The sequence below is a fragment of the Hippoglossus stenolepis genome, chromosome 16, assembly GCF_022539355.2.
Source record: "Hippoglossus stenolepis isolate QCI-W04-F060 chromosome 16, HSTE1.2, whole genome shotgun sequence".
NCBI lineage: Eukaryota > Metazoa > Chordata > Actinopteri > Pleuronectiformes > Pleuronectidae > Hippoglossus > Hippoglossus stenolepis.
In genome coordinates this window covers 8,236,072-8,263,446 of record NC_061498.1, presented here as the reverse complement: position 1 = coordinate 8,263,446, position 27,375 = coordinate 8,236,072, and the positions used below count along the sequence as shown (strand labels likewise).

Genomic DNA, 27,375 nt, shown 5'->3' with positions numbered 1-27,375 from the left:
GCGTGTCCAAGCCAAGGAGGACTATCTGACAGAGAGAGGGCAGAAACATATGTGTACTGGGACTCATCCAAACCTTCTGCCCAGTATGAACAGTCCAGCCACTGTTAATTGCATGGTGGTTGATGATGGAGTGTGTGAACACACAGTTGGGGTGGTCTGTGACCTTTGGATCTGTTGCTATGACACGCAGAGCTGCTAATAACACTCTCTCACTCATGCAGACTCACACCTTGACCTCTGCAGAAAGCGTTGCCACCACTCCACGCCTCCTCTTCTCATTTTGCCATCACGCAGCAGCAGCTCTTTGGAAGCTTGGCAGAACAGTTTTGCTCAGCTGTCTGTAAATGTGAAGCACCAATGGGACAAGAAAAGAAAAATGCTGCTTTTCTTCCAAATTTGCTCCTTTAGCATTAGCCAAACCGAGATCACAAAAACGCCAGTCCATGCATAAAATAAGAGCAACATTTGAGGAAACAACAAGATAACCTAACACAGCACGTTTAAGGTCAAACCCTGAATGAAAAAGGGCCTCTTCCTCTGCGTGTGCACAGACATGAGATCCAAAGGATTTTGGCCTCACTAGCTCCAGAATGTTCCCTCAGTCTCCCTCCATGACCTCCTTTCATCCCTCCATCCCTCCGCCTTTCTTCTTTTTTAATACAAATCAGCCACTCAATGCCATGCACATGTTTTAGTGTTATTTGAACTCTGGCAGGAAACTTCAAACAGCTTTCAAAGTGAGTGGAGTTTTTTTTTTCCTCTCGCTCGCTCTGTATCTCTGTCTCTTTTTGAAAGAACACAGCCGTGCTTCCAAGTACACCTGATCAGAAGGTCGAGAGATGGGGATTATGATATGCAAATGAGGCTTTGTTATCAGCGTTGACATTCGTTAAAAAGCTAAGCAGAGGAGAGTTGAGATGAAAAGGTGGCAACTCACCTCCCTCTACCCTCTTTAGCACAACCTCACTGCTCAAACACACTGGCCTACCTAAGCCCCCATTTTTTTTTCCATTTAGATCAAAAGGTTACGCACAACAAAGACAGGCCTGTGTGGAAAAGAGAAAGTGCCATGCACACACTTCTGTGGGCTTTTACTCAGTCAAAACTACTGATTGGCCAACTGCCCCGAAAGGTGTGTGCACATGTGTGTGTGTTTGTGTGGAGGAGCGTGTTGATTGATACACACAGAAGAAATGATGTCTGGATTCGACCGTGTCCTGATGAGGTTGTCATCTCTTCTGCTGTTTAGACCGAGCGGAGGACTGTGCTGTTACCATACACACTGTAGAAAGTCTTTCATGTCTCTCCCCTGCTGCGACGGGATAAGTATGAGGACACACACACACACACACACACACACACACACACACACACACACACACACACACACACACACACACACACACACACAACATTGTACTTCTATCTCATTGAGGACACTCATTGGTATAATGCATTCCGTGGCCCCTTACTCAAACCTTAATAATCAAGACTAAATGTCTAACCCTGAGGTCTGGCCAAAATGCCCTAACCTTCCCAATATATCCTCTCTTCATAGGTTTAGGTTCAAAAAGGTCCTCACAAAGACACACACACATGCAGGTTTGCACAGCTATCCTTATTAGGGTTTTGCATTGGCTTCCATTCATTGTGGACAGCCTTACCAAAACTTTACCCCTTACTTTAACCATAAGCAATTCATGCCTACGCTAACTTTAACCAAACTACAATACACATCTTACCACTAACCTTAACCAGGATCTCAGAAATTATGTTTTACCTCATTAGGATCAGGCTTTGGTCCCCATGAGGTTCACTGGTCCTGACAAGGTGAGAATTTAAGATGGAAAAGGTCCCAAGGAGGCAACAAAAACAGGTATACACACACACACAGACACACACAGACACACACACACACACACACACACACACACACACACACACACACACACACACACACAGAAACATGCATATAGTTGCTCCCCCACTGTTCAATCTGCATATGCTTCAGTTCAAAGGAGTCGCAGTGAGGTGGTGGTCTGTGCTACTTTTCCAGCTATTAGCTTCACCCACCATCTGCAGTGATGCAGTGAGGAGTGGGTTTTATGAACTTCATAAAGGGATGGTTATTAGAGCGTCAGAGTGGAGATGGGCTGGCTGCTGTTTGAGTTTAGCAGCAGGAGTCCCCAAGTGCTTTGATGTGAATCATTCTGTTAAATATCTTTTGAGAGGAAGAGAGGGCCACTGACACCTCACAAAAGGCGAAGCTCCTCTTATATGAGGGATGATTGAACCTGTTTTTTTTACCTTTTCTCTATTTCTGTGTTTCTTCTGTTTTTACACCTGCAGTTACACGACAGTGACAACACACAAAGATTATGAATCCCTCATCACACACAGTGAGCAACATGCTGCCTACATCACATTGCAGACAAGCTGCTGTATCTCTGTTTTTAGTATTACTCATACAAATGTTATATAAAAATTCGTGCTCATCTTGCTCATCAAAATATTAACTAGAATATCACTCAGTAGAGCACGTACCTCCACCAAGGCCCAACAGTCTACTTAAATTCAATGAAGCTGCATCAGATTGCTCGCGCTCATAGATACCAGTCCTCTAAATATGATCAAGATCCATGAGTTATTCCCTGGGAAATCTATAATAATGCAAAAAAAAAAAACGCCCTATAACGCAATGTTGAAGCAAGTGAAAAGAAATTCCTGGATCTGCCCTCTGATCCGGATCTGCCCAAAAATGTAACTTATTCTTCCCTGACCCAGAGCCGGTGGGATGGCCTCACAGGTTTTGGGGTTAAAACACAATCCATGACCTACGGCAATGTTGCAGGTTCAAATGCAAAAAGGGAGTTTCCCATAAGTCAGCATACAGATGTGGCCACTACAGGCAATGATGCAGCACTTCTGACCCTCTTGTGGCACGCATAAAACAGTTATGAGCCTTAAGTGGCCCACTTGTAAAATAGCGGCCAGAATATCTCAAAACATGCAGTGCTCTTAGCAAGGTGTAATCTGGATGTGTTCCTAAAGTGGTGGTAAATGGTGAATATGGCCCAAATAGCACAAGAAAATCCTTAGTTAACATGCAGCAAATGGTTGACTTGTGGCCCAGATCAGGCAAACAGGAGCAGACCGGCCAAATGCCGTCACTCCATGCAGCATGTGGGCCGGATGACAGAGTAAGGTGTGGGCCAAATCTGGGCCAAGACAATTTTGCTATGTGGGTTCGTCTCTTCTTCATTGTAAATAATAAAAATGCCAACCAAATGTTTCATGCTAGTTTTCCCTTTATACTGAAGAACTCCTGCATGGCTTAAATTGAACTCTAATGGGGTCGTGGCTTTTTTAACAGGTGGTGCTTGAGTCCGTGGTGAGGAGTGGGCTTTGCTCACAAATGGGACGGTGCTGAACATCCGGTTAAGCATCCTGCTCACATCCTGGAGCATCAGTGGGTGATCACACCCAGGTCAGATACAGAAAGCTCCAGTCCTCCAGAGATTCAGTGGCTCCTTTCAACCAGTCAGCGGAATCCACTGTTGATTTCTTGCAGCAAAAAAACACTTGTGTCAAGTTTCCACTGTGGCCTGAAGGTGGTGCTGTTAACCCATGCATCAGTTCACATGCCCTTCCCAGTCTGCAGGTTTTTCATCCTCAGGAAGAAGATGCTGAGCTGTTTCCTCACAGAATAAAGACCGTGGTGAAACTTCATATAAGGAAAGAAAATTAGGAAAGGCAAGTTTATTTCACTCAAACAATTCACCCACCTCTCAATCGTCATAGTGGTGAGTAGATAATTAGTGGATTTTCATTTTTGGGTGAACTATCCCTTTAAACTTGTCTCATAAGGAAAACAGGGGACGCGCTAACCACGCTCTGCAGACGTCATCGGGTGGAAGAGGAAGTGGCTGTGATCTCCGTGGAGACTCACGTTGACACATTCCTCTGACGCAATCGCCTCGGCCCGGTAGGTGGCAGCCTGTCCACGCAAAAATCTGACGCGATGAACTCCAACAGGCTGTGTTCTGGGTGGCTGTGCTGCGCTACTGGGAATCCTGGGCACCTGGTGGAGCTGGTCCAGGTGTAGGCTGCAGTGTTATGAACACATGGGATCGACCTATAGGTTGATCGATTGATTTAATGCTTTGAGTTGATTTCGTGTGGGATCATCGGTGTGGATGCTGCAGCCTGGATCGAAGGGAGGCAGGGTTGTGGAGAAGGGAACCCGCGCACTGCAACAGCCATGACGCATTTCACACTCTCCTGCTGCAAACGCAAACCAACATGAATCACCGGATCGCCGAGGGGAGGCTGCTCCGGCTGCAGGCACCGTGTGGATGCTGAGGTAAAGGGGGGTGTGGCGCTCACCAGCTCCCATTCACCAAAACAATACGCGCCCGGATGTCGTGCATTCGTGCGACGTGAAGTCAGGGTCGCGTCTGATCGCTGCAGCGCTGCTCGGACTCTTCTCCGGGCTGCACAGGCCCACAGAACCCGCCAGACAGCCGGCCAGCCCCGGGCTACCCGCCGAGCTCCGGTCCCCCCCGCATGCAAGCAGGCTCCGGGCTGCGGATAAACGCGCACCACGCAGGGATCCTCCTCATTACGCAGATACGAAGCTTGGATGAAGAGCGAGCAACCGGCTGAGGAAGATGCGATAACTACCGTAAGATTATTATTTCATATTTTTCTTGCGATGTCTTCTCTGTCAGCTGTTTCAGGGATGAGGGGCATCACGGTCCGCCTTCAGTCGGACACGGAGCAGGGCTGAGGTGTGTGGAGGACAAAGGGACGGATGGAGATGGAAGAGCAGCAGCTTGAAATGTGTTTTTAATGCAAAGAAAAGCAGAGGAGCTGCAGAAATGTTCACTTCCACTCACAGCAGACACATTAAATGGAGCTGTGTGGATGCTATAGTCACAGTATAATGTGTGTGAGTGTGTGTGTATTTCCCTATTAATTACAGAAACATGAACAACATCCCTCCCAATGTCAACCACAGCTGAGGAACGTGGAACTGTTTTATTCTAGGAAGTGTTGCTGTCTGTAGGCGGCTGATGCATCTGTTGAGCTCATTATCCCATCGCCTGCTGTGAACACTCCACTTCTCCTCCATCCGCCTGATTCCTCCTCTTTAATAACAGGCCTCAAGCATCACAGTCATACAAGATCCACAGTCACTTCCACTTTCATCCCTGTGACACTTAATCACACCAAAATCCGGTCTTTATTCCAGGCATAACTCACTGTGGGCCTGTTTCTCTTCTCTGCCCAGTGTCCTCATGTTAATAAAGTGATTGACAATCCTTTGGGGACTTAGCTCAGTGATATAGTGAGTGATAATGTTTCATGTCCAGCAGAGATCTTGCAATACTATTTTTTCTTTCCCGATAACGATTACGATAAACTTTGTGTATCGGCCGATACTGAGTACTGAGCCGTTACCAGTGCATGGAAGTGATGATTGCTATCGTTTCTTTTATGACCTGGCTCAGGTTAAACCCTTTGAAAAACACATACGGAGAATAAATGCAATAGAACTTATTTTATTCTCTAGTTTGAAAGTCATAACTGGAAAAGAACACAAATCAAGAAACCTAGGACTGCACAACAATGAACTCCACAAGTTTGTCAAAGTATCTTTCTTGCTTTGGGGCTGTCTGTCCAGTTTATCTTTATAAATATCAGCTGTCGACTGACTTCTTGTTAATCCCCAGGAGATAAACTGGGGATTGTAAATTAAAGTTACTAGTAGCAGTAGCACAAGATGTGTCAAGTGCCAGTGAGACACTTTATGTCCACCTTTAAAACAAATTTATGTCTGTCTCTGTTTTCCCAGACATGTTAGGACCCTGATCCATGGCTGTGCTGTGTGTGTCAGTGCAGGTTGTGTTGCGCGAGGAGATTGAATGCCGCTAGAATCTCAAGGTAAGACTCCTCATCTCCTTCTTTGACCTTGTGTGTGTGTGCGTGTGTGTATGTGTCTGGGAGGGGGGAATTGCTCAAATTGATCCATGGCCTTGAATGGCTGCTCCCCCGCCTCACTTCTCCTCTCCTTACTCGTGTCCCCTCCATCCCGACGACTCTCACTCAGTCCCAGACCTCATTCACATCTTTGACCTTGTTCCTCATTGCATGGCTCCGTCCCCGATATAAAGGTGTGTGTTGTCCAGAGCTCTTTCTCCAGCTTAATTACACAAATTGCTGTGAGGGTAAAAGCAAACAGTGGCAGCTGGACCGTCTGAATAAGGTTTTGTTCGAGTGACTAAAAAGAGGCTGTCACAAGGCCGTCGTTCTGGAACACTGGAGATCCACAGAGAAGTAAAAAAATAAAAAGTAAATGGAAATAAAAAAACCAATATGAACAAAAAAACACACAAAAGTGGATATGATGGGATGTGTGTTTATATCATGCATCTGTGTTTACGTGTGTGTGTGTGTGTGTGTGTTCATGCTTCGGGCTGTGAACTTTCAGGTTGAAATGCAGTTCACATATTATTCTGAGTTATGATTAATTTAGCTTGAGGGCATCTGCTGAGTCAGCACTCAACCCAGATGCTCCTTCTTGGTTTGAGACGCTGGGTCAGTGTATACACATATATGTTGTGTGTTCTCCCTTATGGAGCCACATTACGTGTGTGTGTGTGTGTGTGTGTGTGTGTGTGTGTGTGTGTGTGTGTGTGTGTGTGTGTGTGTGTGTGTGTGTGTGTGTGTGTGTGTGTGTGTTTTACAACTTTGGAGAGACAAAATTTAGAGAAGTGCTGTAAGTGTTAGGTGCAATAGGAAGTTCAGAACAGTAACCACTGTAGCCCAACACACAATACCATGTCATAGCATTTACCATCTTCCTAATCAACTAAACTAAAAATCAACTTGTCACACACACACACACACAAACACACACACACACACACACACACACACACACACACACACACACACACACCAATAATACATAATCTGGGGTAATTTTGGAGGTTAGTGGACGACCTGCTCCTCCTGAGAACATACATGATGTGTTGTTCCAACAACTCAAGCAGCTACAGTTCAGAGAAGTAACATGTTTCTGCCAGCTGTTGTCAAACCACAACTTCCCCTTCTTAAATATACAGATATTAAAATACTGTTGTAACATCTACTTGCATCACTTTCATTGTTTCATTTTATTTTCGAGACAGGAGTTGAAGGTGCAAACATATCGGATATTTCCCCCTTTTCAATGTTGAAACCAGTTGGTTTCATGATAAGATGATGGGAAGTGCCTCCTCTGTGAGGTTGTGAAGTAATGTAAGCAACATTGTGGCAGCAGTTTGGGGAATGGCCTCTCCTCTGTCAATATAACAATGCCCACATGTACAAGTGAGACTCATAAAGAAAAAGTTGTTTGCTTTGGAGGAACTTAAGTGCACATTTGGGGGAACCTCAACCCGTTCCAACACCTTTAGGATGAACTGGGATGCAGATCGTAGAACCAGGTCTTACTGCTGAGGGGGAGCAACTCTCCAAAATCCAATTACATTATAGCCTAAACGTTAAATGCTGCAGAAAGTGCAAAGTGCATAAAGATGGGTGGGCAAGATAATTTTCTATGGAATCATGTTTTGATGTATTTACTGCATTCAAACGCATACTGTGCATATGCACCTTATCCCACACAACAGTGACTCTAAATGAGAAGGCCAGCCGAGCAGCCAGCGGCCTTTGTCACTGTGATGAGCAGCCACAAGTGTCACAGCTAATGGCTTCTGACGCTGCCGTGTGTGTGTGTATGTGTGTGAGACCAGCTATTCACCAGGATATGAATTTAATAAAAGCACACTGACAGAGCGCACACTCGGCTCCAGAGCTGAGCAGTGCTGTAAGCAGTGATTCGCTGCAGCTGGAGAAATACTGTGAGTGAATCTGCAGAGGATACACCTGTTTGTGCTTCCACTAAAGAGAGAGGGAGGGTGATGGGCGGTGCTGTCTTCTTATCTCGCCAAACAGGAAATTGACATTAGAGAGAAAGGAGGAAGTCGCTGTTGACTAGATCACACACAGAGATTTGAATTGCACACAGAATTTACACTTTTAATGCACAAGCCTGTTGTGTGTGTGAACTGTGAAGTACCAGATTAGTCTAGTTTATAGTCTATATTTTCTCTTTTTGTAAGTAAACAATGAATTGACTAACACATTGTCTGTGTAAGACAAACCCCGAAATATCATATTCCTTCTTTATTGTCTAAAAAATCTGATTAAATCATATCATTGAGTTTCATAATTGCATTGAGTGACATGTTCTTTACTCACTAATACACAACATTGAATCTGTATTAATCCACAGCTCAGAATATCCTGATATACTGTTTGAGTAACATTTGCTAAAAACTCCCCCCAGCTGTTTCCGGGAACTACATAGCCTCATAATAAAAGGAGAAACTGGATTTTTCGGGTTGTTGTAATGTAACTCAGACATTTGCATTCTCACATACAGCCCTTCTGGAGAATGTCACGAAAATGAAAATGGATTGCAGAGGCTGAGGGAGACACAGGCAGAAAGTTAAATACAGTGAAGATTACACGTTTCCACAGAACCTCTGATGGAAATCCACCCCGTGTTATTCCATGTAACTAATATGCAAATTCTGCTCAGTCTGTGTGCTGATGCCTCTATTGTTTGGGCACATCACTGTCAAAGATGTGGGGGGAAAAATAAAATGGATCAGATATTTAAAGCTGCTTTCACTGTCCTACATTTCTCTAATGATGTCGATCTTCCAGACAGTTCTGATGCTGGGATTGTAGCAGGAGTCGCTTGGGGTAAATACAGTGTACGGGCATAAATAAATTTAATTTAAAAGAGTTTTCCCCAAAGGATAAACGCAACTTCATACAGCAACCCACGAATACTAATTTAAAATATTATACTATCTCTTATTAGCCACTGGTAATTCTCTCCCTGTCTTCATTTTAAGGCCTTTGATTACAAATCAGCCAACTCTTATGGGCGACATTTCTAATATTAAACTTTGTCTGTAAAAAAGTCCCACGCGGGATGTTTTCCTTTCTTTCCCTGTCTCTGTTCTCCATGTCTCCCTCTCTTCGTCCCTCCATTCATCATGTAATTGGGTGGACTATGAACAATACCAAACCCTCTGGCTGGTTGCAGGTTGTCAAGCAGCTTTTACACAGATTATTAATTGCTTAATATACTAGTTTTTTGTGTGTGTTCAGTCAGGATTGTGCATTCATCCATCTTTTGATCTCTAAATTGTCAAATATAGATTTGTCAGCATCAAATATAGATATCAGATCTGTTATTTATCAAAGTATTTGAAGCCAGCTGAAAGTGTATTAATGTTGACAGCCATAATTAAAGGTTATAGGTGATCAGGTATTTGAGAAGGTGTTTCCCAATTCAGCGGCATTTTGGGTAAATACACACACACACACACACACACACACACACACACACACACACACACACACTCAGAAAACCCGTCCCTGTCCTTCATAAACCTTTAGGACACCAAGGCTGTATGGTGAGGAGGAGCTTCCCTGCCAAACAGGAACGCAGGAATAAGTGCAGAACAAGATGAAAGCTTCAGTGTTGGCATGGCAACCACCCGACAGTGAGGCTTGATGTTTGACGTGTCGTCGGTGGATTCTGGGTTATAGAGAGCGAGAGAGAGAGAGAGAGAAGAGGTGAAGAAAACCGGTTTGATCCAGCACAGCAGCTCCCTGGCTGTTGTCTTTATTGTTGTTCTTTATTCCCTCTCCTCCTCTTCTTTAAGACGAGGTTGCTCAGCACACGCGGCACCAGTGTTCCCTGCTGATGCTGCCTGAGCTCGTCATGCTGAGCTCAAACAGGATTGTGTTGATTTCTGTGCACAGTTTTCATGTGTGCAATTGGAGATTTGGTTGCATGTGTTTGTTGCTGTTGCTCAAATAGATGTTGGACCAAGAGGCATATTGACACATCACACATTAATATCGAGTGTCAGTGGTGTTTACGGTCAATATAATGGAGGTTCCCTTCTGGAAGAGCTGATGGCTGCTGTGAAATTCACTAAGTCAAAATTACAGATTCCTATTCGATGTTGGGTTGATCTAACTTAAAAACTGTGTGCTTTTCCGAAATGCTTATGAAAAATCTGCTTGATAATGAAAGTAATTGTTAGTGCACTGGCTTGTGTGTTGCATTTGCTGCTGTGGAAAGAGCAGCCACGCGCACAGCTTTGTGCTTACATCCCTTTCTTATTTTTTCCTGGAAAGTCAGTCATCTCCCCGGAGGCTCTGTCTTTGGCCTTTCTCTCTCTTTTCTGCACACAAATCCATTTATTCCTCCATCTAACTATCTGTCCCCCCAGCGAGAGCTCTGACTGGCCAGCCCAGAGTTAGGGGACTAAGCCCCACCCACCCATGTCACCCCCACCCACCTGGGTCTATTTTAAGAACTGCTGCTCCTGTTGGTTCCTCCCTGTCTGAGTCAGGTCAGAGTTTCCTTAACAGCTGTAGTGAGGAGACAAAGGGTAGATCTTTTGTTAAGATGTCTTGTGTTGGTGTGGTGATGACGATCCAGCCATCTCTCCGTCTGCATTAAGCCGTTCTGTCTCCAGTGCCCCTCGTCTTTTCTCTTGTCTTGTCTCATCCTTTTTTCATTTACAACAACCGGTGACACTATTAGTTTCTCACTCCCTCTGACCTATATATATTCAATTCCATTATCTGCTGTAAAGTGTAGTATATCCGCCTGTTTACGTGTGTGTGGTGTTACCAGGGGGCTGGTGATGCCTGGGACCTGCGCTCCCTTGAGAGAACAGTGGAGCATGTAGAAAACTCTGGGGTGTGTTTGTTACGTGTGATTCCTTCTTTGCTCATTACCTGACTCCATCCTTCTCCCTCTCTCTGTCTCAGTTTGTTTGCATCCAGGCAGCTCCATGCATCATGGGACCTCGGGTTCATTTCTTTTGTGCATACGTGTGTGTGTGTGTGTGCACTTGATAGTGAGAAAACTCAAGATTCTATGCATGTATGTGTCTTGGGGCTGTTAGTGACAATCGACTGCTCCATCAGCCTCTTCCTCTCCCTGCGTTCATCTCCCATCTCACTGTCTCGCCCAATCTATCTTCCCCCTGTCACCCTCCCCCTTTTTATTGCCTCGCTGACTCGCTTTTTACTCGACTTGCTCTCCGTTTTGCCTCCTGCCCCATTTTCCACGCAGTCATCCGCTCACCATGCTCCTGACGCCAGCCCTCATTTCGTTTCCACGTTTTCCTTTTTCATTTGTTCTGTGGAATGGATATTCTCCGTGCTCAGTTAACCTCCCTCCTCAGCGGACGTCATGTCGAAGTTGTCCGCGACACCTGCTGATGCATCCAATTACATCAGCACACTGTTGTTTAAAGAGGTGTTAAGTAGTATCAGATTTTTATTGAATACAACAAAGTAAGTACAGCAACACGGTCAGTAGACACAGTCAGACCCTCTGCAACTTAATCTGGCCAAGGAATAATTGCGTCTGTAAAACAGCAAACAGATTTTTTTTGTATTTGAGAGATGTTGGCAGACAGATTGTTACTTTTGGTCAGAGCCAGCCAGGCTAGCTGTTTGCCTCTGCTCCCAGTCTTTGTGCTAAGCTAAGGTAACTGGGCGCTGCCTGGCTGTTGCCTCTTGGACGTGAATAAGCATATTTCAACAATAATCCCTTAATGTTCAAGTCTCTGCTGTCGTGGGACCCCTGTGTAAGGACAGTGGGTCCTCACAGGTTATGAAAGAGGACCCACACACACATACACTCTCACACACACACACACTCATCCCTCCCACTCCACACGCCTCCTCGGGGCAGGGGGATATTTGTCAGGATGTGTGACAGTTCAGAATCCGTCCGTCCATCAAATGCAGAGAGAGGAGAAGGGAAAGCAGGTTAGTGTCTGTCAAAGAAAAGGAAAGAACGAGACTGAAGAGTCGTCACATGAAATCTGCTGCAGCATCTGTCAGGCCCAGTGTGTCAGCTGATGGGGTTATAGCTGTGATGGAACTAGAAGAAAATGATAAAATATAATGAAACTGTAGAGAATGCTTGGTTTTTGCTGGGGTTGTTGAATCAATTAATAGAGTAAGGGAAATAGAGTAAATTAGTAATTTTTTCAGTTCTTTCAGCTCAGGGAAGAGAGAGACAAGATGCTGAAGGCGGCACAAACTCTGGACCATTAATACATCTCCATCTCTCGCTCTGAGCTTCCCTCTCTCCACCACTCCTCCTCCCTTATGTGTTTTCTTCAAGGAGACGAGTAAACGTTAATGGTGTCGGTGTATTTCGAGCTGAAGCAGGACAATTGGGTGGGGAGGGATTTTAGATGTGGAGGAGGAAATATTTTGGATTATACAACTAAAACATTTTTAACATAGAAGTCGCTCAGTGCACAGGTTTTCTGTGCCGTTTTTCTGCTTTTCTCTTCATGTTCCCTTGCTTACTTTGCTCCCTTTGTCTTTTCTGTCTGTTCACCTTCTCATATTATTCTTTCACCCGGCTGCTTTTAACCTCCCTCCCCTTCTCTCTCGTCTCCCATGGTGCTGGCTTTAGCTGATTAGAGTGGCCCTGCTCGCTTTGATTAATTGGATGAGTCTTGTCTCTGTGCCAGACTCCTCCTCTCCTCTCCTCTCCTCTCCTCTCCTCTCCTCTCTCTCTGTTTGACTGCTTCCTCCTCGAAGCTGACTTGGAACCATCTCTCTGATCACCCTGTCGACCTCCACAATATCTCGATCCGCTTAAATGACAACAACAACCACTTGCATCTAAATGACTCTGTCTCCCCACTCTTTTATTTACCCTCTCCTCTCCATCAATTTCGTTGTGTCATCCTCCCCATTTTCTCTCTCTCCATCCGTTGCCATTCTGATGACTTTAAGTGAATTTCACTTCACCACCACGCACTTATTCTCAAAATGACACAGACTAAACCCCATTGTAGCAGAGCCGAGTGAATGGCTGCCTAGGATAGTCAAATGCTCTGTTATTCAATCGCAGCAAATACAACGTCTGGAGCTGCGGTGCCAACCAAAGAGCCCCAAGGGGCGCTGAGGCTTTCTCAGAAACACAGACAATCACATGTGCTAACCACTTTTGTTGTTCCCTCTGTCTGGCCTTCACAGCTGAAGATGAAAAAACTAAGCAGACTGTGTGTAAATGTGTGTGTGTGTGTGTATGTGTGTGTTTGATAATACTAACCAGGGATGATGAAACAGCATGAGGCGTCGTTCAGTGAAATCCCCGCATGATGAATGACTTTGGTTCTGCTTTGTTGAGGCTGAACCAGACACACTTCGCTCTTCTGATCAGTGAAGCTGAACAGCTTCTTTGTTGTGTGATTATCTCCTGCATGTTGTCAGGCTCGGCTGGGGGAAGGAAGCTTTGTCACATGTATGCACATGTTTATGTTTTTAGGGTCCAATTTGGCACAGACATTACACAACATATGACAGTTACACCATGGTAATATATACAATTTAAATACTCAAAGACAGAGACAACTAATACAATGGGCATTATCACAACAATGCTTAAGCAATAGATATAAATGAGTAATAATATAAGAAATAACATGCAGGCATTTTTGTTTATAGCTCCACTTTTTCGATTTATATATTCATTTAAAGCTATTTCAGTCAGACAACTGAACTCCACGTTCAAACGTTTATTGCAACAGTAAAACAGGTTAGTGTTTGGCGTTTAGGCTCCGACTTAATCACTCCCCCCGATAGGATTACATGATATGATGGGAGTGACGAGTTAGTGATACTTGTAACCCCGCCCCCGTCGGAACCTATAGGTGGATGATTGGGAGAGTGAGGTATGTCACATGATACATGTCACATGACTGGAGCAGCGCAGCTCGAGTTGGCTGCCTGAACTAGCTCGTAGGCGTCGCTCCATTTGTCACATTTACAGTCTCAAAGCATTATAACCACATCATATTAAATCCCAATCAACAATCAATATTTATATTCAGACTATGGGCTAAATCACTATGTTTAATGTTAAGGACATTGCTAACAATGACGAAACCCTCATGAAACTGTCACCAGACTCAGCAGTCTGCTTCATCTCTGCAGAGCACTGTAGCATCTTTCCGCACATTGTTTTGGTTTAATTGCCACAACCCTGCTGACTATACTATACTGACTTTACTGCTCCTATGAGCTAGAAAGCAGCTCGTGTCAGTGATGTGGTTTCAGTGGTTAAAATAAATCAATTAAAGCATGTTTAAGTTCATATAGAGAAGAATAAATGTCCATGAATCCACTGTTGTAGCCGACTTTCCTGTGCACCACCACACGGCATTTAGTCATCTGCCGTCTGCGCCCTGTGGAGGATGGAGTTATCTGAAATGTTGATGGCCCTCCTCCTCAGGCCGTGTATGTTCAGAGGTAACCCATTAATCATGTTGCCATAGTGGGGGTGAATAAGTGAATAAGTATGGGTGCAGGCAAGACAGAGAAAGGCCAGGCCTGAGAGTGAGTCAGTCTGTCAGCTACAGGCGAGAGCTAATGGATCGGGGAGCGTGGACATACCTGTCCAGTCCACTCACATTAGCATAGATAGAGTGTGTTCTCCTCTGTCCTAGAGTGTGTGTGTGTGTGTGTGTGTGTTTGTGTGTGTGTGTGTGTGTGTGTGTGTGTGTGTGTGTGCGTGTGTGCAGTGACGTTGTTGATTTGCACTACAGTTTCTCAACCTCCTTCCCTGCTCTGATGTTTCAAATCAGTGTTTATCTGTTTCTGTTGTTATTAACTGTGAATTGCTTCTGTCTCCATCTGTCTCTCCCAGGCTGTGAGCCCTGTGCAGGGTGGTGATGAGCAGTCAGGGCAGCAGCAGCAGGGGAAGTGGCCAGCATGCTGACACCCCTCCCCCTCGTCACGCCCCTGGACCCAAGCTGCAGGTGCAGCGCTCCCTCTCTCGTGACACCATCACCATCCACTTCTCTGCCCTGGGGAAGGAGGAGGACGATGAGGAAGAGGAGCTTTACGGGGCACCAGTTGGAGCTAACTTTGAGGTGGATGGGGCAGACGGACTGCAAGGCCCAGAAGCCTCAGGGCCTGATGACCAGTCTGTCACCACGGGCCTGGAGGCAAAAGAGGAGCTTCAGTTTGAAGCCACAGTAGCAGAAGCCTGCTCTGGAGCTGCTGTGCTCCCTGTTTCATCCATTACCCTGTCTGTGCAACCCTCCGACCCTCAGCCACACACACCCTCTGCAGCCATGACTATTATCCCCACCTCCACCCACTCCCACCTGAGCTCCAGCCCACCTACCAGCTCCTCCTGGCCCTCAGACCGACCCACAGCTAATCCTCCATCCACAAGCTCCGGCGCCTCCTCCCCTTGTAAGTCAGCAGCGCTGTCGTCCTCCAAGCCTTTTCTCAGCCTGGTCAGGTCTTTGTCCAATGACGTTGAATCTCGAGAATCCACAACTGCCACCACTGTCACACCACCCCAAGCACGGCACCGGCACTTAATGAAATCTTTTGTTAAGTCTCTATCCACGGACACTTCAAAGGCCGAACATCAAGAGGGTCCTCTTCATCACTTTCTTCATCAGCAACCGCAGCAAACTCAGCCATCCCATCGGCCTCCACCCCGCAACATGCAGCTCTTCAAGCAGTTCTCCCAGCCCCGTCTCTCCTCCAGCCCCGTCATTGTGACTAAAGCAGGTGGAGACTCCAAAACAGCCCCTTCTTCCCCAATCATGTCCCCAGATGGTAGGTCTTTCTTCAAGGTCCAAGAGGTGGAGGCCAGGATAGAAGACACCAAGCGGCGTCTGTCAGAGGTGATGTCAGACCCCCTGCAGCTTTTTAGTAAGATTATTGGAGATGAGTCTGGCATGGGAACAGGTGGAAGCGCCGCTCATCGCGCAAAATTTCTCTCCTCCAGTGCGTCCGAGCTGAGCACAGTGACGGCAGTAAATGGACATGCAGAAGGTACAAGCAACTACAGCATCAAGGAGGAGGAAGGGACAGAAGGAGAAGAAGAGGACGAGACACCCACAGGCAAAGGCCCAGACTCAGTTTTTTTCTCCTTCCCATCTCCAGGCCCCACGCAGGCCTCCTCGTCCACTTTCCACAAGTCTCCGTCTCTCACTCTGGGTCGCTGCTCTATGTCAGCTCTGGTTGCTCGACAGGAGGATGAGGACTTCTGTGAACTGTACAGTGAAGACTTTGAGTTAAATGCTGGTACTGAGACACCAGATGGGGAATGTGCACGGTCCCGACATCCCCACGCTGGTAGCACTGTTTTGTGCAGCGAACTCGATGCCGAGGAGGAGGAGAAAGCGGAGGAGGAGTTGGACACTGTGCCTGTGACTGGACTCCTCTTCTTAACACAGTTGTTGTACTTGTACTTAGTCCTTCCTATGCCACCCTGTGTATCTGCAGTGGTGCATGGGATAGCAGCCGGGTTCATGTTGGCCTTACTGGTCCTCTGGCTGTCCTCTCCTCGCCGCTCCTCATCAGGCACGAGAAGAGGGAGGGGGGGGATAGGACACTGGAACGTGGCCCAGTTGGATATAAAAGAACCAGGAATATTCAAGGTGAGAAAAAGCATGGATGTTGTTTTAAGGCTTTTACCTTTTAACACTCTAACTGTATACTAAATTATAGTTTTCATCCAGCAATGAGTTTTTCTTTTGCATCTTTGAAGTATAAGTTCTCTGTAATTTTATCACCCTTTCACACCATGTGAAATTTCCCCTCTTGCTGCAATTGAATTGGCTCTGCTCACCGAGCATCCACTGGGACTGACAAGGTAGAAGAATTAAACTCTACGGCCTCATGGGGACCAGCAGCAACATGCTGAGGTTTCATTACACTTCTCCTCCTGTTATGGCCACATTTTGAATCAAACTATCAGATGAGAGCAGCACCATATTTTCACCCTTACCGCACCTCACTCTGTAATGTTTAGCAGTTTGAGGGAGTTATATAAGCATGTGTAGTTGTGTGTGTGCCTTTGTGGGGATGTTGTCTAGGAGAGCCTCATGGCTACACGGCACAGCTGTTCCAAAAGAGGAGCTCTGACTGCAGTCGTACAAAACATGATATTCAAATATGAACAACAGACCCGAGAGCAGACGAGTGGGGGGGGGGGCTAACACCAGAGTGGACAAACTTTCATCGTCCTCTTCATGCCCTCCCTCTTTTGATGATCAGCAAAGACTTGGGTGTTCAGATGTCCTACGTTATCTTTACCTCTGCCAAGGAGGTCATTTTTTCCTTTGTGTGTAGGGGGGCAGAACCCTTTAAATTGTGGTGTGGATCCGGATGAGGGGGCAGTTCCAGGATATTTTTTTTTTCACTTTCTTTAACATTTTGAAAATTTTCCAACTATTCTTCTTAGAGACTAATTGATGGATCTTGATGAAAAAAATCCGGCTTGTTTAGGGGACTGATATTTATGAGAGTGTGCATTTTAGTGCAGATCCATTAAATCCATTAAACCCCCCAGATCTAGTTGGGCCTTGATGGAAGTGTGCGCTCTGCTGAGTTTGTTGTGTAAGGTGTTAACGATGTTGTACAGAGGGTCTGGTGTGTGTCTGTGCTTTGGCAGCAAATGTTTGCTTCGGTAATGAAAACTCTTTCCCTCCTCCATCCTACAATCTCTCAGGGCTGGATGAATGAGATCCACAACTATGACCCGGAGATGTACCATGCCACCCTGACCCACTCTGTTTACGTCCGTCTAGAGGGCTCCGTCTTGCGTCTGTCCAAGCCAAACCGGAACATCTCCCGCCGTGCCGCACACAATGAGCCTAAACCTGACGTCACCTACATCAGCCAGAAGATCTATGACCTGACCGACAGCAAGGTTGGTCTTGGGTGTAGAGAGATGTCGACATAAGAGATAAAGAGGATATTAATCTGTGAAGTGTGTGTGTGTGTCCAGCGTATTTCACTTCTTGATGATAAGCTAAAGAGATGGTGACATTAAGCATACGTCCCCTCACATTTGCCTTTGCCTGAGTGCATGTTCATGCTAATAAGTCATGTTCTGTGACAAAGCTACTTATTTTCAGAGTCACTGTGTATAAACATGGAGTGAATATCACAGGTCACTGACCCTGTGTGTTGTGTAATGGTGCGCTGACTCAATGGTTTTGCATATCTGACGGCAGGACAGTAAGAAGACATTTCTCATGTCAGTGTGTTATGGAGCAAAGGTCATTCTACTCTGAATTGATACTCTCGATTGTTACCTGCATTTAGAGAAGCTGGATTTTCCTTTTTTTCCGATCAACTTAAGGTTTTTCTGAACGTGCATTTTTAACTGCTTATAAAGATTCAATGTCTCTCCCATCCCACGTGAGTACAACGCCCAGCTAACACAGCTAATACTTCAGGAAAGCCCACATCTATCTCTCAAATGAGTTCATGTCGAGCAAGAGTTTATGCCACATGATATCCAATAGTAGACCCGACCAATGTGCATATTTGGAGGCCGATTTTAGGCAACAAAAAAATGTATCCATCAAAAAAAAGATTTTGTAATCAAACCCTTATAACAAATAAATATAATTGAGGCTTGATTTTTTGTTTCTTGTTTATAAATAACTATAAATAAAAAAAAACTACTATCATTTTGAAAAAAACAGGACAAACAGGACAAACTTAATGCATTTGTTTGAACTCGCTCTGTTTGCCCCCATAGATCTACCTGATGCCCCAGAGCTTGGCTAGGAAGAGAGTTTGGAATAAAAAGTACCCTATTTGCATTGAGTTGGCCAAGCAGGAGGACTTCATGTCTAAGGCCCAGGGAGAGAGGTCTGAAGCTGGGGAGGACAAATCAACAGCGCAGGGTGAGAAGCTCGAAAGGACAGACAAAGGCGAGAAAGCGGAAGGATCGACATCAACAGAGGAACCCAAGAAACCGGCTTCTGGAGGATGGGATCTGACAATCTACCTGTTTGGGAGGACGGGTCGGGAAAAGGAGGAGTGGTTCCGGAGATTTCTCATGGCGTCCCGCACCAAGTCAGATGGGAGAGGTGGCGGTCTGCCTAGCATCTGCAAGAGTGGTGAGCTTGTGACTGAGCTATGCATATGTAGTATCACACACCAAGATTCAAACAGTACTGTAAATGGGTGAATCCGTCACACACACACACACACACACTTAAATTCCACAGACACACATCGCTCTCCACAGTCAGAATATCTATTCTCTTGAGTTTGTAACTGCACAACCATCAGATCTGTGCATAAGCCTCAGCTTAGGGACCGGCAATCCCCTCAACGGAGCGAACAGATGAGTGTGAATGGGTCAGCAGGATTACATGCACAGAGAGGCAGCATATTATAGCACTGGTCTCCACTGTGGAGCATAAGCCTGCGAGGATAAGGGCCAATTCAAAGGAAAACACTGGCACTGTGTGGGTCCAGTGATAAAAAGCAGTGCAGGGTGAACAGGATTACTGGGAAGATGATTTGAGCATCGAGCTTTTTTGTGGATGCGCACAGCAGTCATGTTGAAAATGACTATTTCAGAGCTAATGGGAATCACAGGATGCTGCGTGACATACTCTGTAAAGCATAATGATTCAGAGTGTTGCACTGAGAAATGAATACAGAGGGGATTAGATGCCAACTATCCAAAAACACAAAGTGCATTGCTTTCACGTTTTGCAAATTATCAGGCATCGATTGAAGTGATTGTTGATGCCGAATTATATCACATTAAAGGTTCAGTGTGTAGAATTTAGTGATATCTAGTGGTGACGTTGTATGTTGCAGCTGAATACCCCTCACCTCACTCTAACCCTTTAGATTCAATTTCTGCCAATGGATCTTTTTCACCTGAATCTACACACCGAACCTTTAACCTTCCTTTACTTTTCTCATCCTGCTACCCCCCACCCCCTCTGTGCTTTTAGCCCTCCTGACCTCCCACAGCCGCAGCAGCAGCACCCAGTCTGGCGGAGGCCCGGAGGCCGACGGCAGGAGAAGCAGCCGGGAAAGCGTGGAGGAGCTCCCACAGTTGCGTCACAGAGACACCGCCTCCTCCTCCACGGCTCCCTCCTGTGGCTTCACCGGAGGGGTGAAGCAGAAGATGCTGTTGGACTATAATGTCTACATGGCCAAATACGTCAACCCCCAGGCACCACAGAGGAGCCCGACTGCCACTGACAGCCCCGCAAACAGCCCTGAGAGCAGCCCCAAAACTACCAAAAAGGTATGAGCCCGAGGAAAGGCTGAAAAGACATGGGCACACGACCCAGCAAAGAGGGTACGTGCAATGGAGTGCCACACCTCCAGGCCTGCAGACGTCTGCAGTGATATATAGAGATACCTAAATGAAGCCCAAGCTTTATATACGCTGTTATCATACATGACCTAAACCAATAATGTCAAGAAAAGCTGCAGTACACACCTGTATGTGTCTCCTTCAGTTACACAGGAGTTCAGAAGAGACTGTGGAGCCTGAGGCCTGGGTCAATGCTTTCCTGGGGAGGATGTTTTGGGACTTCCTGGGAGAGAAGTACTGGGCCAACGTGGTCTCCAAAAAGATCCAAATGAAGCTCAGTAAAATCAGGGTGGGTACTGATGCTAGAATGAATTATACTAGCTATAATGAATTCCCAGTACGGTCAGTTCAAGCCATAACTGTGTGTCTCTGTCGTCTGTATTCACATCTCAGTTGTGTCTCCTGTGTTTCAGCTGCCGTACGTAATGAATGAGTTGACTTTGACAGAGCTGGACATGGGCTTCTCCATCCCCAAGATTCTCCAAGCGTCCAAACCCTCAGTGGACCACCAAGGTAGGAGGAGAAACTACACCTCTTACATCATGCTTTTCACAGACTATCCTGGTGGTCTGCTATAGAGATTTATTATTTTTCCTCCATCCTTCTTTTTAACCTAGGGCTGTTTATATATTGCTTCTCTGACAATGTAGCAAGACATGCTCCCACATTTTTTTCCGTCTCAATCTATCCATCTGCCTCCTTTCCCAACACATCTTCATCTTTCTGGATCTGGACATTTTCCCCCATCCACCCCTGTTCCCCCTCTCCTCTGGCGTCTGGCCGCTCTGCACGCCTCGCTCTATTAAGCCACAGTAATTAAACTTCACGTCTTGGGTCCCCCTCATCCATTACTGAGGCACTGACTCACCGCCGCCTGCCTTGCGCCCCAACAAAGGGACTGGTCCAGCACACGGAGACTATACAGAGATGTAGAGCATATGAATTCTTATGGAGGCGGCTGGTTTGGAGAGAAAGTGAGACATAAGAAGTGTATGAAGGGGGAAAAGAAGAGGGACAGGTTGTGTGGTACTGGTTTCTTAAATGATTATCTATGTAATGTGCAGGTTTCCATATCTGCACACTTCATATTCTGGATTTGTCTTAAGATGGCTTTGTCCACTTTGACGTCATGTTTAAGGACGTCGGAGAAAAGGCTTTACCTGTTTCTTTTCACTTGTGGGAGCCGGTCATGAGTCATTCTCCCGTCAGCCGCATTTCATGGCTGCGATGCTCATTAATGTGTTCTGTCTGAACCTCCACACCCACAGATATATACCCACGAAGCATCAGCAGTTGATCAGCAGTGCATAATGAGTCCTGAGGAAGAAGTGCTGCACTGTAAACCTGCATGAACCAAACAGGGCTCATATGATTCACTGCTTATACATATACCTTAATATTTAATAACTTGTCATGATTTTTTTGTGACAATTCTTTATTGTTTTATGTTTTTTCCTCTTTTACATTCATTGTACAGGGGGGTTACTAAAAACATATTTCCAGTAAATACAGATTTGTGTATAAATATATGCAAATTTTCCTGTTCACGTGACATGAGATGAAATACAAAATTATGGGTACACACACATCAGACAAACAGATAAAGTAAATATCTAATGTATAGTAGTGGTGTGGTGTAACCCAATTAAACATCCATCCATTTTCTATACCTGCTGGAGCAAATCCCAACTCGGGGGATTGGGGGAGAGGTGTTGTACACCCTTTTCTTTGCACACTCTCATGGAAATCAGTCCCTTGAATCTGCCTTATTTCATCAAGATCTGTGAATGATTCCCTTGGAAATTGGTGAAAATGTAAAGAGAATTTAAAAAGCCGTATCTCATAATGTAAAAGAAAGTGATCCTCCCCTTTTTTCTGGATCCACCACAAAATTGAATGGGTTCTGGGGTGAAAACATAAGTTCCTCATCGGATATACTGTAGTAATAATAATAATAATAATGATAGTTCTATGTAGAAGTATACATGTGGTTATGTGAGTGGTCTGGATACGTTGCCTCCTCTAAAATTCACGAGTCTGTCTCTTTCCCCTGTGTCTCTTGTTCCAGACAGAGACAAGGAGACACTGTCCAACATGACCTGATTTAATACTGGCATTTAGCTTCTCTGTGACGCTGCTGACACACACAATCAAATCACTGAGTGTTTATGGAGAGTGGAAAATGAAGAGGAGGAAGGAGCGAGGAGGCACAGAAATAATGATCAGCTGTGGGGGGCAGGATTCATTCAAACAGCAGGGGGATCAAAATCTGATCGATTCTCCCGTTGTGATGCGTACACAGGAAGTGAGGAGGCAGCGCTGCTCTGGAGCTGACATTTTCAGATAGGTCTCCTTCCTGGCAGCTCTGCAGGGGAGTCGGACCCCAAGCAGGAGATCCTTGTTTATTCACAGAAACTTTATCCTTCAGAGTTTGTCATTCTTTTGTATTTTTATTTCGAAAATCTATATATATAACTCTATATATATTTATATTTATATCTCTGTGTCACCTCTCATTTTCCATCCAGGTCTGTGGTTTGATCTGGAGCTGTCCTACACAGGCTCGTTCCTCATGACACTGGAGACCAAGATGAACCTGGCCCGACTGGGGAAGGAGGGCGAGGGACTTGGGGAGCACGGGAAAGAATGGTTACATTCAGTAAATTGTATATAATGCAGCCTATAAAACTGAGCCTGATTTAAAAAAGATGTCTTACAGGGTTTTAACCCCTCCATGGTTATTGTTATTGTCTTATAGTACTGTACATTCTCAGTGACGGCACTAAAATATGATGTTTGAATGATTCTCTTGACCAAAACAGCCCTGAGCTAAATGGACAGATTTGAACTTGAGCAATATTAGATGTCACATCTGTTTTTTTCAAAGCTTCAACCATTTTTCTTTTGCCTTTTCCTCTTTTATCTTTGTGTGCTTACCCTCTCTCTGGACACTTACTGTGGATCTGTCTAATAACTGGTGAGTTTGAAAATAGATGCCCACATGGGTCACTCAAACAATACATTGTGTTCTCGATTGTCATTTATATCAGTCGGGATGTTTTTAATAGGAATTTGTTTTGATTCTTAGTGGTTCTGTGCAAAACCATTGGGGCCTGATTTTGCAGCAAGGAGTGTGTGTTCATATGTGTGTGTGTGTGTGTGTGTGTGTGTGAGACAGGCTCAGGCCGAGGACATACTGTCTGGCAGACAGCGATGAGGAGTCGTCGAGCGCTGGCTCATCGGATGAGGAGGATCCCCAGGAACTCGTCAGCGACAAACCTATTCTGCCCGGAGGCGAGGGGTGAGCAAATGTGTCTTTTCAACATCAGCACGTATCTGAATGGAAAACGTGCGGAAATAAAATCACACTGATGTGTTGAAGTAGAATGGTCTGCTCTTTCTGTCCACCCACCCACTCAGTCCCACACGTTTAAAAGCTTGGTGCTGACTTAATGTAACACACAGTCACACAACCCCCTCCTCTCTTTCAGTTGTGGGTGCTGAGTGGCAAGAGATGTTGCTATGAATAAATTATGAATCTGACTCACTCCTTGCCTCCTCACCTCCTCCGTTTCCATCCCTCTGCTCACGTAGCTATGTGGGAGGCCACAGGCCCAGCAAGATCATGCGCTTCGTGGACAAGATAGCCAAGTCGAAGTACTTCCAGAAGGCCACAGAGACGGAGTTCATCAAGAAGAAGATGGAGGAGGTGTCCAACACGCCCCTGCTGCTCACCGTGGAGGTGCAGGAGTGCCGCGGGACGCTGGCTGTCAACATCCCACCTCCCCCCACGGACAGGATATGGTACGTTTACTTCTAGGGAGGAGTACATTGAAGAGTGAGGGATGTACTCTGTGAATGTGTGGGAATCCTGGGGAGAGAGAAATAAAACTGCGCACTCTGCTGGGCAAATTTAGACATGCAGGCAATGAAAGAAAAAAAATGTTTTAATCACTGCTGAGATAAATATACTTAACATTGAAGAGAATGAGGTCAAAGGTGCACTGCATGTATTCTCATTATAGACGTGGAATATTAAATAATTAAATAAGCCCTGTGAGCTGGCACAAAAGCTTAATTATGAAACCGTCGACAGCATGTACAGCAGATGTTCCTGACCGGGAAGTGAGGACCCCTAAAGCGCCACGAAGAAAAATCTGATGATTGAAAGAAAACATATATTTCTATTAACCAACTTTATTTATATATTTTCTGATATTTCATTTTGTTCCCTGCTTCTGAACACTTTCACCTCCTTATGCCTCTCAAAAGAAAAAAGAGGCAATAATCAACAAAAAAATACTATAGTATTAAAGAAATAGTAACATTTCGTACGTTACTCTTAATATACTAATTCAGCTTGTATGAGATTATATAACTTTTCCCATGAATGTTTCCTCGTGGCTGCCAGGTATGGTTTCCGGAGTCCACCTCACCTGGAGCTGAAAGCGCGGCCTAAGCTGGGAGAGAGGGAGGTCACGCTCGTTCACGTGACTGACTGGATAGAGAAGAAGCTGAATCAGGAGTTCCAGGTAGGCAGTGGGAAGATCGGACCGTGTGCATGCTGATGTTTGGTCAAAAATAATGTTAACATAGTTATGAGGTGATGCCGTATTCCATCGTACACTTTAGAAGCTTCGGAAAGACCTCACAAAGAAGTTGAAAGTTTACTCGAGGACAAAGAGAATCTCCCCCTACGTTACAATTTAGGATATAAAAGAGAACTGGGATTGATTTATGGCTGCCCACCTCCACGCACTTAAAACAATGTGCCTGTGGCTTTCCCACCCCTCTAATATAGACCAAACTAATGATACGCCCGCTCCTAGATAACGACCCTGAGGCACAGCTGCAAACTGCTGCAGCAAAGTGTCCCTGTCAGATCTACCGCACATCTGCATTTATCCCTGCCTGACTCCTCTGAGGCTTAACATTATGCACCCCCCCTCCTCAACCAGGCCTCCAGTAAAATACTATGTTGCAGCATGCATGGGTGTCAGTTGTGGTTGAGTGTGTACATCTGGCTTTCAACAAATGCCAAACCAGTGTCCAGACATAACAGTGTTGGGCTGGATGTACAGTCGATGATGTAAATCAGGTCTTTTTCTCCAGTTCTTGTTAACAGACATAATCTAATGTGACTTTTATATTATATTATAATCAATGGTTCTTGCTCCACACATTCACAATAGCCTGTGAATAAATGTCAGTGTCCCTCCTTCCCTTTTCTCGTTGAAATTACTTTACTTGTTATTCTGCCTCCCACAGAAAATATTTGTGATGCCAAACATGGATGACGTGTGGCTACCCATAATGCACTCTGCCATGGACACACGTTCAAATGCCAACTTGGTTACTGTGACAAATGATGCCTTGAAGGACCCAGAGCCTGAGGAGTCTGAGGTCTCCGACATGTGAAGACTGCTGGTCAAAGCGTACGCTGATGGACATTTTTATCACCGTGGCAAAATGACAAGTCCCCGCCCACTCAAAAACCTGCGGGTGCAGCAATGGGCTGGGCCAGCTCCCCCGATGGTTTTACCCATAACCCTGTCCCATTGTGGCAAATGTCAGTGGACACGCTCACAAAAACTGGACGTGCTGGCGAGCTCGCAATCATTTGTTGCCACTGAGAGCGGCACGAAAGAATTGTTTTATTTGTGTGACATCAAATATTATGATTCATTGTCAGATGAAATACACGTTGAGGCTGTTTAACGAATAAGAGTGTAGGGGTGGGTCGAGTAATAGCCATCTGATTCAACCAGAAGAACCATAATACCTGTGATGTACAGCTGCACCAAACGCGGTGGTTGTACTGTGGAAGCTTTGTGTGCGACCTCTCTCACCGAGCGGTTTACTGTTGCTGTAACTCTACGAGAACTTTTGAGGCCACTGATGGCAAGTGTGTACGTCTGAGTGAGGGAAGAACCCTGAAACGTAGAGATGACTGTGCTGGAAGCCCCTGCGTCTATTTAACTGCACATTTCACAGGGTTATCAAGATTCATTTATCACCCATCCACACTGCTGCCTGTGCCAGCCGCCTGGCACTTACTATATGCAAACAGATCAACAGCGCCGTGTGCGGAGGTACGAAGACAGTTTGGATCCGCTATGGACACTTATGGCGTTCAGCCTGTTTGCTTTTTACTGTGTCGTATAGGGACTAGAGCTAAAACTGATGTTAGTGGGGTAAGTTAAAATATATCAGCAAACACAGCAGCTACACATTGCCTAGGTCTGATGAATGTATAAATCGGAATGCAGCTCCCGAGCTCATTCCGGGAATATCTCATTCACTGACGTCGTGCTTCTACGCAACATGCTTCTTTTCATGTTCTGTTCAGACGTGAGCAAAAGTAATAATTTTCTGTTTTTCTTGCCAAAGCAATCTTTCAGTCCTGTTTGAAGTCTCCTGTATGAGGTTAGCGTGACAAATAAGCAATTGGATAATTAACCCGTGCTCACACCGAGGCCACTCCACTGATTGTACACTTGAATTTTGGACAATTACAGCTGGAAATTCATAAGATTATTTTTCTAGGGAACAGCAAGAGACTGAAACCCTTCAACTGTCAACAGAAAGTCAGAAACATACCGGCTCTTCCTGTTTTATTTGATTAAGTAACATACTGGATATTAGCCATATTATTTAATGTCAGCAGACATCCAGCTAATTTAGTTAAATTATTGACTTGCTGTTATTTCTGTACTGTACACATTAAAGAGGAATAACACCAATAAACTACAACAGCAAATGTGTAATCTGCCAGGTGACTTTTTACTTTACATGTTTTACATTAAAATGTGTGTGTTGGCAAAGTGTATGAGGCAGAAAGTGCCTTTAAAAATAAACATTCCTCCCTTGTGAGCCACATTTGTTGCATCGTTTTGAGGATAGAGATAAAAAAAAAGTCTTTGTGCCATTTCTTGTCTGTTGAGACATGCCCTTTGTTTTCACAAGTTTTGGTGTTGTTCATTTTCACAGTGGTGAAAATATCAAACATTGCTGTTGTGTTCAGTGATGTCACAGAATGTCATGGTTCTGATCGTTGTGGATCAATAAAACCTTTTGCTTGTAAA

At 45.2% G+C, this 27,375-nt stretch overlaps 1 protein-coding gene across 2 annotated transcripts; it reads left to right on the top strand.

The window, feature by feature from the left end:
- The first annotated feature begins 3,918 nt into the window (after positions 1-3,918).
- On the top strand, positions 3,919-27,375 carry tex2 (testis expressed 2). 2 transcript variants are annotated; one of them, XM_035181549.2, is made up of 13 exons: positions 3,919-4,684; positions 5,858-5,946; positions 14,831-16,586; positions 17,660-17,860; positions 18,701-19,064; positions 19,920-20,218; positions 20,436-20,579; positions 20,704-20,803; positions 22,819-22,939; positions 23,475-23,591; positions 23,885-24,094; positions 24,702-24,822; positions 25,559-27,375. In XM_035181549.2, exons 3-13 carry the CDS (start codon positions 14,856-14,858, stop codon positions 25,706-25,708), a joined length of 3,558 nt encoding a protein of 1,185 aa, XP_035037440.1. In that variant the 5' UTR covers positions 3,919-4,684; positions 5,858-5,946; positions 14,831-14,855; the 3' UTR covers positions 25,709-27,375. The 2 variants fall into 2 exon arrangements, with proteins under 2 accessions (XP_035037440.1, XP_035037438.1); XM_035181547.2 differs by having other exon boundaries at positions 23,469-23,591.

Excerpts from the sequence above, each read along its gene's own strand:
- tex2 (XM_035181547.2), top strand. The coding sequence starts at position 14,856 with ATGAGCAGTCAGGGCAGCAGCAGCAGGGGAAGTGGCCAGCATGCTGAC. Across the intron at positions 17,861-18,700 it reads ATGACCTGACCGACAGCAAG|ATCTACCTGATGCCCCAGAG; the intron begins GTTGGTCTTGGG and ends TTGCCCCCATAG. Across the intron at positions 19,065-19,919 it reads GCCTAGCATCTGCAAGAGTG|CCCTCCTGACCTCCCACAGC; the intron begins GTGAGCTTGTGA and ends CTGTGCTTTTAG.